Source organism: Aotus nancymaae, unplaced genomic scaffold, assembly GCF_030222135.1.
Source record: "Aotus nancymaae isolate 86718 unplaced genomic scaffold, 86718_ANA_hifiasm-v0.15.2.pri h1tg000059l, whole genome shotgun sequence".
NCBI lineage: Eukaryota > Metazoa > Chordata > Mammalia > Primates > Aotidae > Aotus > Aotus nancymaae.
The window spans coordinates 6,616,149-6,633,262 of NW_026988473.1; the positions used below are offsets into that span (position 1 = coordinate 6,616,149).

General features: G+C 35.9%; 1 protein-coding gene across 1 annotated transcript; it reads left to right on the top strand.

Moving 5' to 3' along the window:
- Positions 1–15,119: 15,119 nt before the first annotated feature.
- LOC105724379 (olfactory receptor 4A8-like) lies at positions 15,120–16,031 on the top strand. Its single transcript, XM_012462900.3, has one exon. It carries the CDS (start codon positions 15,120–15,122, stop codon positions 16,029–16,031), a length of 912 nt encoding a protein of 303 aa, XP_012318323.2.
- The last annotated feature ends 1,083 nt before the right edge of the window (positions 16,032–17,114 follow it).

Sequence of the window (17,114 nt, forward strand, 5' to 3'; positions counted from 1 at the left end):
TATGGAGGTTCCTCAAAAAATTAAAATAAAAATACAATCTAACAATGTAACTTTTTGTAATACATTTAAAGGAAATGAAATCAGTATCTTGAAGGATGTCTACACTTCCATGTATAGTGCAGCATTATTCACAGTAGTCAAAATGTGAAAACAAAAGTCTATCAAAGATGAGTGTGTAAAGACAATATATATTCTACATAGAATGATATTTATGTATCTATATACCTAGTATCATATTATTAATTATAGTCATCATGCTGTACCTTATATGACCAGAATTTATGCGGTCTGTATAACTCAACATTTGTACCTATAAATAATACAACATTATAAAAATAATATATAATACAATATTATTCAACCTTAAAAAAGAAGAAAATTCTGCCATTTTTGGACACTGTGTATGGACCTGGAGGACTTTCGCAATTTTATTTCACTTTTAATTAATGAATAATATTATATATTTATAGGGCATAATACAATGTTTTTAAATCACTTGCAGTATCATAGATGAACCTGGGGCATATTTTGCTAAGTGAAATGTGTTGTTGAAAGAAAGTTTTGTGCATTAATTTTTTAGTCTTTATTATTTTCTATCATACAACTAAGATTTAGGCTACTTTTACAAGCTTTGGTAGGTTATATTTTTATAAACATTAAGCTCAGAATATTTTCTAATTTCCATTGTAATTTATTTTGCCAATAGGGTGTTAAAAAGTGATTTACTTAACTTTCAATTGCAGAAATTTCTGGAGAATTTTATTTTATTTTATTTTTATGTTTTTATTCTTCCATAAGTCATTGGGGGACAGGTGGTATTTGGTTACATGAGTAAGTTCTTTAATGGTGATTAGTGAGATTTTGGTGCACCCATCACCGGAGCAGTATACACTGCACCACATTTGTAGTCTTTTATCCCTTGCCCCCCTCCCACTCTTCCAAGTCCCCAAAGTCCATTGTATCATCCTTATACCTTTGCATCCTCATAGCTTAGCTCCCACATATCAGTGAGAACATACAATGTTACAATGTTTGGTTTTCTGTTTCTGAGATACTTCACTTAGAACAATGGTCTCTAATCTCATCCTCGTCACTGCAAATGCAGTTAATTCATTCCTTTTTATGGCTGCGTAGTAGTCCATCATATATATATATATATATATATATACACACACCACAGTTTCTTTATCCACTTGTTGATTTATGGACATTTGATAAAATCTGTGATTTTGCAATTGCAAATTGTGCTGCTATAAACATGTGTGTGCAAGTATCTTTTTTGTATAATGACTTCATTTCCTCTGGGATAGATACCCAGTAGTGGGATTGGTGGATCAAATGGTAGATCTATCTTTAGTTCTTTATGGAATCTTACCACTGTTTCCCACAGTGGCTGTATTAGTTTACGTTCCCGCTAACAGCATAGAAGTGTTCCCTATTCACCATATGCATGCAAACATCAACTGTTTTTTGATTTTTTGATTATGGTCACTCTTGCAGGAGTGAGGTGGTAATACATTGTGGTTTTGATTTCATTTCCCTGATCATTAGAGGTGTTGAGCATTTTGTCATGTTTGTTGTTCATTTATGTATCTTCTTTGGAGAACGGCCTATTTATGTCCTTAGCTCATTTCATTTAATTATTTATTTATTGCTTTATTGTTATACTTTAAGTTTTGGGGTACATGTGCAGAATGTGCAGGTTTGTTACATAGGTGTACATGTGCCATGCTGGTTTGCTGCATCTGTCATCCCATCATCCACATTAGGTATTTCTCCTCATGCTATTTCCCCCTTACCCCCCACACCCTGACAGGTCCTGGTGTGTGATTCTCCACTCCCTATGTCCATGAGTTTTCATTGTTCGACACCCACTTATGAGTGAGAAAATGCAGTGTTTGTTTTTCTGTTCTTGTGTCAGTTTGCTGAGAATGATGGTTTCTAGCTTCATCCATATCCCTGCAAAGTACATGAACTCATCCTTATTTATGGCTGCATAGTATTCCATGGTGTATATGTGCCACATTTTCTTTATCTAGTCTATCATTGATGGGCATTTGGGTTGGTTCCAAGTCTTTTCCATAGTAACAGTGCTACAATAAACATGAATGCGCATGTGACTTTAAAAAAGGATAATTTACAATTCTTTGGGTATATACCCAGTAATGGGATTACTGGGTTAAATGGTATTTCTAGTTCTAGATCTTTGAGGAATCGCCACACTGTCTTACAAAATGGTTTAACTAATTTACACTCCCACCAAAATGTAAAAGCCTTCCTACTTCTCCACATCCTCTCCAGCATCTGTTGTCTCCAGATTTTTTAATGATCACCATTCTAACTATGTGAGATGGTATCTCAATGTGGTTTTGATTTGCATTTCTCCAATGACCAGTGATGATAAGCTTTTTTTCATATGTTTGTTGGTTGCATAAATGTCTTCTTTTGAGAAATGTCTGTTCATATCCTTCACTCACTTTTTGATGGGATTGTTTTTTTTTCTTGTAAATTTGTTTAAGTTCTTTGTAGATTCTAGATATTAGCCCTTTGTCAGATGGGTACATTGCAAAAATTTTCTCCCATTCTGTTGGCTGCCAGTTCACTCTCATGATAGCTTTTTGCTGTGCAGAAGCTGTTGGGTTTAATTAGATCCCATTTGTCTAATTTGGTCTTTGTTGCCATTGCTTTTGGTGTTTTATTCATGAAGTCCTTGCCCATGCCTATGTCCTGAATGATATTGCCTCAGTTTTCTTCTAGGGTTTTTATGGTCTTAGGTCTTATGTTTAAATCTTTAATCCATCTGGTGTTAATTTTTGTATAAGGTGTAAGGAAGGAATCCAGTTTCGACTTTCTGCATATGGCTAGTCAGTTTTCCCAACACCTTTTATTAAATAGGGAATCCTTTCTCCATTGCTTGTTTTTGTCATGTTTGTCAAAGATCAGATGGTTGTAGATGTGTGGCATTGCCTCTGAGGCCTCTGTTCTGTTCCATTGGTCTATATCTCTATTTTGGTATCAGTACCATGTTGTCCTGGACACTTATACCCTCCCAAGACTAAACCAGGTAGAAGTCAAATCCCTGAATAGACCAACAACAAGGTTTGAAGTTGAGGCAGCAATTAATAGCCTACCAACCAAAAAAAGTCCAGACCAGACGGACTCACAGCCAAATTCTATCAGAGCTACAAAGAGGAGCTGGTACCATTCCCAACTAAAAAAGGCAATTTCAGGCTATGATGAATTATCAGTCCATGATGAACATTACTGAGATAGTCCTCAATAAAATACTGGCAAACTGAATCCAACAGCACATCAAAAAGCTTATCCTTCATGATCAAGTTGGCTTCATCCCAGGGATGCAAGGCTGGTTCAACATATGCAAATCAGTAAACTTAATCCATCACATAAATAGAACCAAAGACAAAAACCACATGGTTATCTCAATAGATGCAGAGATGGCCTTCGACAAAATTCAACAGCTGTTTACGCTAAAAACTCTGAGTAACTAAATATCAGTGGAACATATCTTAAAGTAATAAGAGCTATTTATGACAGGCCCACAGCCAATATCATACTGAATGGGCAAAAACTGGAATTGTTCTCTTTGATACCGGCACAAGACAAGGATGCCCTCTCTTACCAATCCTATTCAACACAGTATTGGAAATTCTGGCCAAGACAATAAGGCAAGTGAAAGAAATAAAGGGTATTAAATTAGGAAATGAGGAAGTTAAATTGTCTCTATTTGCAGATGACATGATTGTATATTTAGAAGACCCAATTGTCTCAGTCCAAAATCTTTTAAAGCTGATAAGTAACTTAAGCAAAGTCTTAGGATACAAAATCAATGTGGAATAATCACAAGCATTCCTATACACCAATAACAGACAAATAGCCAAATAATGAGTGAACTCTCATTCACGGTTGCTATAAAGAGAATGAAGTACCTAGAAATACAACAAACCAAGGACGTGAAGGATATCTTCAAGGAAAACTGTTACAGTTGGTGTGTAGAAGAGCTACTGATTTGTGTACATCAATCTTGTATCCAGAAACTTTGCTGAATTCTTTCATCAGTTCTAGAAGCTTTCTGGAGAAGTCCTTAGTGTTTTCAAGGTAAATAATCATATCGTCAGCCAGAGTCCAGGGCCCTTTTTTTTGTTGGTAATTTTAAAATTACCATTTCATTACTGTAGCCTTGTAGTATAGTTTGAAGTCAGGTAGCGTGATGCCTCCGGCTTTGTTCTTTTTGCTTAGGATTGTCTTTGTTAATTAAGTGGGCTCTCTTTTGGTTCCATATGAAATTAAGGTGGTTTTTTCCAGTTCTGTGAAGAAGGTCATTGGTAGCTTGATGGGGATAGCGTTGAATCTATAGATTACTTTGGGCAGTATGGCCATTTTCACAATATTGATTCTTCCTAACCATGAGCATGGGATGTTTCTCCATCTGTTTGTGTTCTCTCTTATTTCCTTGAGCAGTGGTTTTTAGTTCTCCTTGAAGGGGTCCTTTACATCCTTTGTTAGTTGTATTCTTAGGTATTTTATTCTCTTTGTAGCAATTGTGAATGGGAGTTTGCTCATGATTTGGCTTTCTGTTAGTCTGTTCTTGGTATATAGGAATGCTTGTGATTTCTTCACATTGATTTTGTATCCTGAGATTTTGCTGAAGTTGCTTATCAGTTTCAGGAGATTTTGGACTGAGATGAATGGGTCTTCTGAATATACAATCATGTTGCCTACAAATAGAGACAGTTTGACTTCCTCCTTTCCTAATTGAATATCCTTTATTTTTTTTTCTTGCCTAATTGCTGTGGCTAGAAATTCCAATACTATATTGAATAGTAGTGGTGAGAGAGGGCATCCTTGTCCATGCCAGATTTCAAAGGGAATGCTTCCAGTTTTTGCCCATTTAGTATGATTTTGGCTATAGGTTTGTCGTATACTGCAAGGCTACAGTACTCAAAACAGCATGGCACTGGTACCAAAACAGAGATATAGACCAATGGAACAGAACAGAGGCCTCGGAGGCAACACCACACATCTACAACCATCTGATCTTTGACAAACATAACAAAAATCAAGCAATGGGGAAAGTATTCCCTGTTTAATAAATGGTGTTGGGAAAACTGGCTAGCCATGTGCAGAAAGCTGAAACTGGACCTCTTCCTGACACCTTACACTAAAATTAACTCCAGATGGATTAAATACTTAAACATAAGACCTCACACCATAAAAACCCTAGAAGAAAACCTAGACAAAACCATTCAGGACATAGGCATAAGCAAGGACTTCATGACTAAAACACAAAATCATTGGCAACAAAAGTCAAAATAGATAAATGGGATCTAATTAAACTCCAGAGTTTCTGTCAGGCAAAAGAAGCAATCATTAGAGTGAACCAGCAACCAACAGAATGGGAAAAAATTTTTGCAATCTGCCCATCTGACAAAGAGCTAATATCCAGAATCTACAAAGAACTAAAACAGATTTACAAGAAAAAAACAAACAAACCCATCCAAAAGTGGGTGAAGGATATGAACAGACACTTTTCAAAAGAAGGCATATATGAAGCCAAAAAACATGAAAAAATGCTCATCATCATTGGTCATTAGAGAAGTGCAAATCAAAACCACATTGAGATATCACCTCACACCAGTTAGAATGGTGATCATTAAAAAATCTGGAGACAACAGATGCTGGAGAGGATGTGGAAAAATAGAAATACTTTTACACTGTTGGTGGGAGTGTAAATTAGTTCAACCATTGTGGAAGACAGTGTGGCAATTCCTTAAGGACCTAGAAATAGAAATACCATTTGACCCAGCAATCCCATTACTGGATATATATCCAAAGGATCATAAATTGTTCTGTTATAAAGACACATGCACCTGTATGTTCACTGTGGCACTGTTTACAATAGCAAAGACCTGGAACCAACCCAAATGCCCATCGATGATAGACTGGACAAGGAAAATGTGGCACATATACACCATGGAATACTATGGAGCCATTAAAATCGATGAGTTCGTGTCCTTTGTAGGGACATGGATGAATCTGGAAACCATCATTCTCAGCAAACTGACACAAGAACAGAAAATCAAACACTGCGTGTTCTCACTCATAGGTGGGTGTTGAACAATGAGAACACATGGGCACAGGGAGGGGAACATCACACACTGGGGTCTCTTATGGGGGCCAGGGGAGGGACAGCAGGGGGTGGGAAGGTTGAGGAAGGATAACATGGGGAGAAATGCCAGATATAGGTGATGGGGGGATGAAGGCAACAAACCACATTGCCATGTATGCACCTTTGCAATAATCCTGCATTATCTGCACATGTACCCTAGGACCTAAAGTACAATAAAAAAATTACCATTTCAATGATGCTGCTTGTTATTGGTCTGTTCAGCGTACCTGATTCTTTCAATTTAAGCTAGGAGGGTTGTATTTTTCCAGGAATTTTCTCCATCTCTTCTAGGTTTTCTAGTTTAGTTGCATAAAGATTTTAATAGTAGACTTGAATGGTCTTTTGTATTTCACTGGTGTCAGTTGTAATATTTTCTGTTTTGCTTGTTTGTAAGGTTATTTTGATTTTCTTTCTTCTTTTCTTGGTTAATCTTGGTAATGGTCTATCAATTTTATTTATCTTTTCAAAGAACTAGCTTTTTGTTTCATTTATCTTCTGCATTTTTTTGTTTTTTATTTGTTTGTTTGTTTCAATTTCAGTTATCTCTACTCTGATCTTGATTATTTCCTTCTTCTTCTGGGTTTGGGTTTTATTCCTGTTTCTCTAATTCCATGAGATATGACCTTAGAGTGTCAATTTGTGCTCTTTCAGTCTATTTAATGTAGGCATTTAGGGCTATAAACTTTCCTCTTACTACTGCCTTTGCTGTATCCCAGAGGTTTAGATAGGTTGTGTCATTATTGTTGTTCAGTTCAAAGAATTTTTAAATTTCCATCTTGATTTTGTTTTTGAGCCAATGGTCATTCAGGAGCTGGTTGTTTAATTTCAATGTATTTACATGGTTTTTTTTGAAGGCTCCTCATGGAATTGATTTCCAGTTTTGTTCCATGGAGGTCTGAGGAAGTGCTTGATATAATTTCAATTTTCCTAATTATATTAAGGCTCATTTTATGGCCTATTATATGGTCTATCTTGGAGAAAGTTCCATGCACTGTTGAATAGAATGTGTATTCTGTGGTTATTGGATGAAATGTTCTGTATATAACTGTTAAGTCCATTTGTTCCCAGGTATAGTGTAAATCCATTGTTTCTTTGTTGACTTTCTGTCTTGATGACCGGTCTAGTGCTGTCAGTGGAATATTGAAGTCTCCCACTATTATTGTGTTGCCACCTATCTCATTTCTTAGGTCTATTAGTAATTGTTTTACAGATTTGGGAGCTCTAGTGTTAGGTGCATATATATTTAGTTAGGATTGTGATATTTTCCTGTTAGACAAAGCCTTTTACTATTGTATAATGTCCCTCTTTGTCTCTTTTAACTGCTATTGCTTTAAAGTTTGTTTTGTCTGTCATAAGAATAGCTACCTGTGCTCGCTTTTGGTGTCCATTTGCATGAAATGCTTTTCTCTACCCCTTTACTTTTATTTATATGAATCCTTATGTGCTAGGTGAGTCTCCTGAAGGCAGAAGATGGTTTGTAAGTTCTTATCCATTTGGCAGTTTTGTATCTTTTAAGTGAATCATTTAGGCCAGTTACATTCAATGTTAGTATTGAAATGAGAGGTACCATTGCATTCATTGTGTTCTCTGTTGCCTGTGTACTCTGGTTCTTCTTCTTCTTCTTATTATTATTATCAATGAGTCATTTTATTTTATTTTATTTTATTTTTAAAATTGATTTATTAAACTTTAAGTTCTGGGGGATGTGCAGATTGTGCAGGTTTGTTACATAAGTATACATGGTGTGGTCTGATGCATCCATCACCCTGTCATCTACATTAGGTGTTTCTCCTAATGCTATCCCTCTGCAGTCCCCTCACCCCCTGCTGTTCCTCCCCTACCCGCCTCCCCTCCTCCCAGGCTCTGGTGTGTGATGTTCCCCTCCCTGTGTCCATGTGTTCTCATTGTTCAACACCCATTTGTGAGTGAGAGCATGTAGTGTTTGGTTTTCTGTTCCTGTGTCAGTTTGCTGAGAATGATGATTTCCAGTTTTATCCGTGTTCCTGCAAAGGACATGAACTCATTCTTTTTTATGGCTGCATGGTATTCTATGGTATATATGTGACACATTTTTTTTAATCCAGTCTATCATTGATGGGCATTTGGGTTGGTTCCAAGTCTTTGCTACTGTGAACAGTGCTGCAATAAACATATTTGTGCATGTGACTTCATGTGGAAACAAAAAAGAGCCCGCATAGCCAAGGCAATCCTAAAGAAAAAAAAAAAAACAAAACTGGAGGCATCACGCTACCTGACTTCAAACTATATTATAAGACTACTGTAATCAAAACAGCATGGTACTGGTACCAAAACAGATGTAGACCAATGGAACAAAACAGAGGCCTCAGAAAGAATGCCACACAACTACAACCATCTGAACTTTGACAAACTTGTACTTTGGTTCTTTTGTTTTTGCTTTTTAACTTGTATTTTTATTTTATAGGCCCTGTGTGATTTATGCTTTACAGAGTTTCTGTTTCGTTGTGTTTCCAGGATTTGTTCCAGGATTTCAAGCTCCTTTTAGCAGTTCTTGTAGTGGTGGCTCAGTAATGCTGAATTCTCTCAGGATTAGTTTGTCTGAAAAAGACTATCTTTCCTTGGTACATGATGCATAGTTTTGCTGGATACAAAATTTTTGGCTGATAATTGTTTTGTTTGAGGAGGCTGAAGATAGGGCCCCAGTCCCTTCTAGCTTGTAGGTGTCTGCTGAGAAATCTGCTGTTAATCTGATAGATTCCTGAATGGGTTACCTGGTGCTTCTATCTCACTGCTCTTAAGATTCAAATTTTAGAAGTGATACATATTACATTTGGGGTAGATGAATTTAATTCATTTATGAGGTAAGTTGAGAATGACCAACTTTTATTGGAGCCCGTTATATGATAAACTCCTTAGCTGGTTCAGGTAAGTATTTATGGCAGTCTTTATCTAAGGCTTTTATGACACAGAAGATTCAATATTTAACTAAACACGTGTTGAGATGAAGGTGTTCAATGGAGCCAATGGTAAGCCAAGTCATGGAAATAACAATGGAAGCCCTTAAGCACTGCTCCCTTTTTGGCAAATGCAAATTTCTTTATTGTAGAAACAGTTACTAAATTGATATTGGAATAAAATTAAAGGATTGAATGAATGGACTACAAATCATTATGGTTGTATGTAACATAGATTCAGGCCTTGATCAAAGGCCTGTAATCTAACCTAAAACTGCAGAACTATGATTGCCTATCTTTCCAAGAATCAGAGTGTCAACTTCCATTCTTAGGCTCTCTGCCTCTGAGCCTCAGGGCTTCTTGAGCATGGACTTTCTATCTTTTTTTTTTAAATCCTTATGTGCTAGGTGAGTCTCCTGAAGGCAGAAGATGGTTTGTGCAATATTTTATTGCACTTTAGGTTCTGGGGTACATGTGCAGAACATGTAGGATTGTTGCATAGGTACACACATGGCAATGTGGTTTGCTGCCTCCATCCCCATCACCTATATCTGGCATTTCTCCCCATGTTATCCCTCCCCAACTCCCTATCACCCACTGTCCCTCCCCTAGACCCCCAAACAGACCCCAGTGTGCGATGCTACTCTCCCTGTGCCCGTGTGTTCTCATTGTTCAACACCCACCTATGAGTGAGAACATGCAGTGTTTGATTTTCTGTTCTTGTGTCAGTTTGTTGACAATGATGGTTTCCAGATTCATCCATGTCCCTACAAAGGACACGAACTCATCATTTTTTATGGCTGCATAGTATTCCACAGTGTATATGTGCCACATTTTCCTTGTCCAGTCTATCATCGATGGGTGTTTGGGTTGGTTCCAGGTCTTTGCTATTGCAAACAGTCCTGCAATGAACATATGTGTGCATGTGTCTTTATAATAGAACAATTTATAATCCTTTGGGTATATACCTAGTAATGGGATTGCTGGGTCAAATGGTATTTCTATTTCTAGGTCCTTAAGGAATCGTCACACTGTCTTCCACAATGGTTGAACTAATTTACACTCCCACCAACAATGAAAAAGTGTTCCTATTTCTCCACATCCTCTCCAGCATCTATTGTCTCCAAATATTTCAATAATCGCCATTCTAACTGGTGTGAGGTGGTATCTCAATGTGGTTTTGATTTGCATTTCTCTAATGACCAGTGATGATTAGCATGTTTTCATACCTTTGTTGGCCTCATATATGTTTTCTTTTGAAAAGTGTCTATTCATATCCTTCACCCACTTTTGAATGAGTTTGTTTGTTTTTTTCTTGTAAATCTATTTTAGTTAGGGCATGGACTTTCTAACAGGAAGGGTAAGGTCCTCTTTGCTGGAAATATGCTTTGGGAAGAGAACCTGGGGCTGCTTTCCCCTTCATTCCAGCTTAAATATTACTTGCCTTACCTCAGTATTTCATAATGTGAAACTCATAATTTATTGTTCAATTTACTTTAGAATTTTTCTTTTCACATTATAGGCTTTTCACGTCACTTGGCATTTAGCTACTCTTCCTTGGTGAGACACAAGTCTTTTCCCTCTAGGGATTTTCTAAGGGAAAAAAAAGGTGTTCGGAGAGTTCACTTCATTTGAATTTTTTCCAAATATTCGAATTAACTAATCTATAATGACTTTACTCTCACTGTCATTTAAAATAGTGATGATGTAAAAGTCATAAATTGTATGTAAACATAAATGGGATAATTATTTTCCTGATAGAATAACCCAAGAGATACCTGAAGAGTTAAATTTCTTCCCAAGATAGAGCATGTCTTCAGTTGGTATCAAGTCCTCTAGGTGTGATGTTTCTTGTCATTTCCTCCATTTCTTGTAAAAATCTGTGAAAGTTCTGAATTTACTGGGATGAAGTAGGGGAGCCATAGGGAGATGTTTTTAATTAGGAAAGAAGTGGACTTAGGGGTATGCTATATGAATGATATTTGAATGACCAAAAAACTGAAGAGTTTGGTTTCTGCCTGTGAGAATGCTCTGTCATTGATTTTTCCATGAAGTTAAATTTCAGCATTGTCTTTGTTAACAGGTACAAAGATTAATAACTGGGCACATGAATGTTATCATAAATCCTTGATCACAGTAAAATACTTCTGGTTGCTTATCCATAATTGAGGAAACTTTATCATAACAAATTTTAGTGTTGGTACATTTTTGTTTACTTGTGTCACAAAATTAGAGTCTTTTCAATGGTAATTTCCACTAATTAGGTCAATTTTTACATCGTAATGCAACAATAGTATCTTTGTTTTTCTATGAGGAAATTTGCCACCACGTGAGAATATTTAGCTATCTTTGTACATGATGTTTAAGCATCTTTATATTTCGGTTATCTGCTTTGGAGAGTGCCATGCTTCTGTAACAACTGAGATAATGAGAAGCCTGTGTGGAATTGTGGAAATTGTAGCCACTAGAAACTAATTTCATATCTGTGGATCAGCCATTCATATTCATTTGCTTTATACATATAGATGCATGACATATCTACCTTAACACTCAGTGAAAGAAGCATTGCTTTTCTGGAGCATGATGTGAGTATTTGAAACCACTGACAAGAGTTATTCATTAAAAATTCTTGTGATATGTTGAAGTCTAGCTAATGTCTTAAATATCATATGATTTTGTTGAAGGAATCTAATTGGGAAAATTAAGCTAGAAAACATTAATATTTTTCAGAATATGGAATGGATATTTGGTTTTAATATATAGCCTAATTTTTTTCCTTTTCTTTTTGCCAAATAAGAAGAAAACTATGTCCCATATTATATGGATAATAAACCAATAGATTTGTAATCATAATCTTAGTTTTTCACATTATATTTTATATGCTACTTTAATAAAGGTATACGATTACTTTCAGATATATTTGATTAGAGAGTTATGTTTTTATGAAGTATGAATAAAGGCGTGCAATTACTTTCAGGTATATTTTATTAGAGAGTTTACAATTGCAGATCATGTCAAATGTGTTAGAGTTTGAAGGAACCAATACCTGTTATGTTCTAGAAGCAACATATGTGTTTTTACTTATGAATCTAAAGATATACCAGCAAACATACTAGTAGATATATATGCTGAGGAAAGTGTCTAGTCCACTGTCATTTAGATAAATTTATTAAACTGTGACTGTCAAATATAATATTATAAAGGTTCTTTGTTATTATGGCATTTTATCTTTTTAAAATGTCATGTTCTTAGGAAAGTATGTTAAATCATTCTTTTTCTAGAAAAACATTAACTTAGCAGCATTGAAAGCCTAGTAATGGTATTTTCCAGTTTCTAAAGTATTCCATTTTTAATTACTTAAACTATAGAGGATAGTTTACATACCCTATTTATTTTACAAGTAAACATTTAAATGGCCAAAATGATTATCCTGTTGAAATCTAGTTTTGTTGATGAAAAGGGAAAAGTCACTAATCCTTGAAGCAAGTAAGATGTGAAAAAATAACAGAATTAGCTATAGAATACATTATTGACTTGTGTGCTTCAGCAGGTGCATCTCTCTTGGTCTTTAGCTTCAATAATGCCAGAACTCTGGCATCAGCTGGAAGTGGTAATGTGAAGGAGACATGTGGAATGTTCATCACAGCTGACTTCTAGAGACAGCTCAAACTCTCTGCACACGTCCTCTTTCACTGCCAGATCTATATAAATGGAATCATTTTGTTTACATTTGAGGTTTAGTATTTCTGCTGTTTTCCTCAGCAGTGAATAATCAGAAAGTCTTGTCCCATTGTTCTCTGTAAATAGTTTGTTCTTTACCGTCAGATCTAGAGACTTAGAAAAACAATTTTTTTTTAAATTTTCTTTTCTTTTTTTCTTTTTCTTTTCTTTAACTAAGATCTGGTCTGTGTTTGTTTTAGCTCAAAAAAATCTCCTGAGTCACCCTGGAGATCCACAGAAGGGAACATTTTCAGTCTTTCCTCACTAAACTGAATCTTTCTGAAGAGGATTTTAAAAGAACACTAATCTCACTTAATTATCCCATTAATCTCATTGCTGTGGATACTCATTTGTTAACTAAAATTTCTCTGTTTTTGATTTTAGCCTTCTTTTCATTTCCTGAGCTCTCCCCAATGGTGGGTCCAACTTTTTAGTATAATTCTGCTTGCTTCTCATTAACATACATTCCATCACAGGTAAAATTAACACTCATATAATTAAATCATTATTTTATAAGACATAAAATGTTATTGTTTGCTCACAAAAGACTTTCCTGAATTGTAGATATCTTATCCTTTTTTCCTGGGCTATGTCTATAAATCTTTTCAAGTTGACAGAGATATGCATGGTTTGTTCTGATTCTATGTTCACAGTGATGCATTCGAGAACACTAGTAATAGCTGTCATTTATTGAGCCCTTAAGAGGTGCCAGTCCGTGTTCTAGGTACTTTGCTTTAACAAAACAACAACTCAAACAGGTAAGGACTATTGGGATTCCCATTCTAAAAATGATGCAAATAAGTGACAGAGAGCTTTGGTAAATGGCCCAACATCTCATAAAAAATGGTGAAGCTGGGGTTGTAGCTGAAGCAGCGTGGCTCCAGTGTCCACATTATTCACCACATGCTACACTTTCTCTCTAAGGATGTCTTGGATCTTAAATAGGTACATAGTAAGAAACTTAAAGTCACTATTTACTCACTGTAATCATGAAACCCCATGTCCCACTATCATTTTTCATGTAAGAGTCATAAGCTTGTAAACTTTTATTGAAGTATAAATTTATGAAAAATGAAAAATTGTCAGCAGAATACCATAAAGGAGAGACGCACTAATAGTTCTGTAGATAGTTGACTAGAAAGGATTCTGAATTTCTCAAATTTAATCTTATTGTTTTCCAGTGAGCAAACTGAGACAGATTTGTAAATGCATTCAGAAAATGACTCAAAGCCTTCTTACATTGAACTTGGAATTTCTCTTAGAGTATGCTTCTTTCTGGAATCTGGTAACTAAGATTCTATTTTTGAGTACTCTTGGTATCTAAATAGTGTTATGAATAAAACCATGTCCCACTGTTCTGTACCTCTTTCTACAGTGTCTATTTTCTCCTCCCTCACTACCTAGCTCATCTCAAGAATTCAGAAAAAAATATGAAATATTTGGTAGTTGGTGTTAGTCATGGGTTAGTTCAATTGAGTCCAAATTAATTGCTGAAAATTAGAAAATTATATGTAAGTGATATAAAAATTGGGCCATAGGCAAGGACAAAATACAAGGAATCACAGCTCCTTATAAGGTGGACAGAGAGTCAGACCAATTTAACTGCTACAGGGAACAAAATAATAAATAATATCATATCAGATATCAGAGTTTTGTCTTTTGGCATTTTATGAAATACTAATGAAAACTGACCATCCTTTGAGGCATGAAGTAATGAAAGTCAAACAGTAGAAGGTCAGCGTACTGAGTGAAATATTTCAGATGTTATTCTTGGTGCTATGCAGATCATATTATAAAGATATCACAAGTACAAACACAAGGGACTAAATCTATGTCAATTTATTTATTTAGAATTTATATCCACCACCAGACAGTAAGTTTCTTGAGACCAAGAACCTGTTACCTATTTATCATAGCTGACTTCTCTGCCAAGAAAAATGCTTTAAATAAGAAGTTATAAAGGGTATGAATGGCTGGTGGGATTTTAACTTTCCTCTGTATAGAATATTCACTAAAACTTAGAGGTAGAATATTTTACCTGTGGTGGAAACTGAAGTATTTGAGGAGAAATAGAATTGTCAGGAGAAGATGGGCTCTGTGGATGCGGAACTCAATAGAGACTTACTAAATGTTTATTGTGTGTAAATCACTATTGAGGATACAACAATGAAGGTGTGCTCTGCATCTCAGTGGATGTAATCATATTCCTGTTCACTATTCCATTACAGGTCCTGTTCTCCTGAGCTCTCACCTCTGATACGAGCCTGAACAAAGAGTAAATGAGACAGAATAACAATATTACAGAATTTGTCCTCCTGGGCTTTTCTCAGGATCCTAATGTGCAAAAAGCATTATTTGTCATATTTTTACTCACATACGTTGTGACAATGGTGGGGAACCTGCTCATTGTGGTGACTATTATTACCAGCCCTTCCTTGGACTCACCAATGTACTTCTTCCTTGTCTGCCTGTCATGTATAGATGCCGTGTATTCCACCACCATTTCTCCTGTATTGATTGTAGACTTATTTTGTGATAAAAAGACTATTTCCTTCCGAGCTTGCATGGGCCAGCTCTTTATAGACCACTTGTTTGGTGGTACTGAGGTCTTCCTTCTGGTGGGCATGGCCTACGATCGCTACGTGGCCATCTGTAAGCCCCTGCACTATTTGACCATCATGAGTCGACAGGTTTGCATCCTTATGTTGGTGGCGGCCATGACTGGAGGTTTTATGCATTCTGTGTTTCAAATTGCTGTTGTGTACAGTCTCCCTTTCTGTGGCCCCAATGTGATTGACCACTTTTTCTGTGACATGTACCCGTTATTGGAACTGACGTGCACTGACACCTACTTTATAGGCCTCGCTGTGGTTTTCAATGGTGGAGCAAGCTGTATGGTCATCTTCACTCTTCTACTAATCTCCTATGGAGTCATCCTAAACTCCCTTAAAACTTACAGTCAGGAAGGGAGGCGTAAAGCCCTGTCTACCTGCAGCTCACACATCACAGTAGTTGTCCTCTTTTTTGTTCCCTGTATTTTCATGTATGTTAGACCTGTTTCAAACTTTCCTATTGATAAATTCATGACTGTGTTTTATACAGTTATCACACCCATGTTGAATCCTTTTATATACACATTGAGAAATTCAGAGATGAGAAATGCTATAGAAAAACTCTTGTGTAAAAGTTAAGTATAATTAGAATAACAGTGTTCCTCCTCATGTAGATAAGGAAGTATATAGACAAGGTCTTTTCAGTGACATTTTCAGACTTCCAAGGGAAATTCAAGGAACCCAAAGTGGAAGATAGGATGTATATGCTCCCAGCTCAATTAAGAAGTCATCCCATCATGGCATGTCTTTGACATTCAAGATCTCATCCTCTATATCCAGACTGAGACTGGATGGGGCTACTTGGGTGCAGGTCCTATTGTGCACGTTTTAAATTATGGTGTTTTTCCATTACATATCAATTGAGACAGGATATTTCTTCTATATGCCCAGTGCAGAATGGAGAAAGGGAGGGATAGATAATTAAAACAGATGCTCCTGTTCAATAGGGAAGGCTATGGTGCTTCCTTCTGTGTAATGTATTTAAAGACTTTGTGGAATATATAAGCACCGTATTTGCAAATATCTTTGAAACAGGCCTTTCTCAGATTTGAGCTGAAACTCTGTGTGTAGTCAGATAATACTCTTAAGAATCTTAGAATTATGTTTGTCTTGTTTAAAGTACTTATGAGACATACTATTAAATGTTTCTGAAGTCTTTTCATAGTTTCTTAGCATCCACAAGTTTGAAATGACTTTTATTTGATGACCTTTCTTCCTTTCAGAGAATTTAGCTCTTGCAGAGTCTGGAAAAGGAAACCATTTTTATCTTTGATACCAGCAAGTTCTGGCTGTTTTATGTTTCTTGAAAATGTAACAGTTAACATTTTAAGTAATTTAAAAAAAATCTATAACTTATTATAAGATACAATGCTATAAGAAACAGCTGTAAGTCTCAATATTGTATTTAAATTTTAACCAAATCCACCTATTCACTTATACATATTTTAAATTTTCTACCTTACTATAGGTGACAGAATTACTAAAATTTTTCAGCACCGGATAACGACTCACTTTTTTCGCAACCTCCAGAATAGTTACATCTGTATTTTCAGCCCTTCCTTACAATATCCTGGAGGCCCCTATTTTTGGGTACTAAAGCCAATTCCATACACTTTTAAATTGCTGTAGAAACATCCCAACTTGGGGTGCCACTTTTCATTC

What these genes read in the sequence shown, in the direction of transcription:
- LOC105724379 (XM_012462900.3), top strand. Translation starts at nt 15,120, where the DNA reads ATGAGACAGAATAACAATATTACAGAATTTGTCCTCCTGGGCTTTTCT.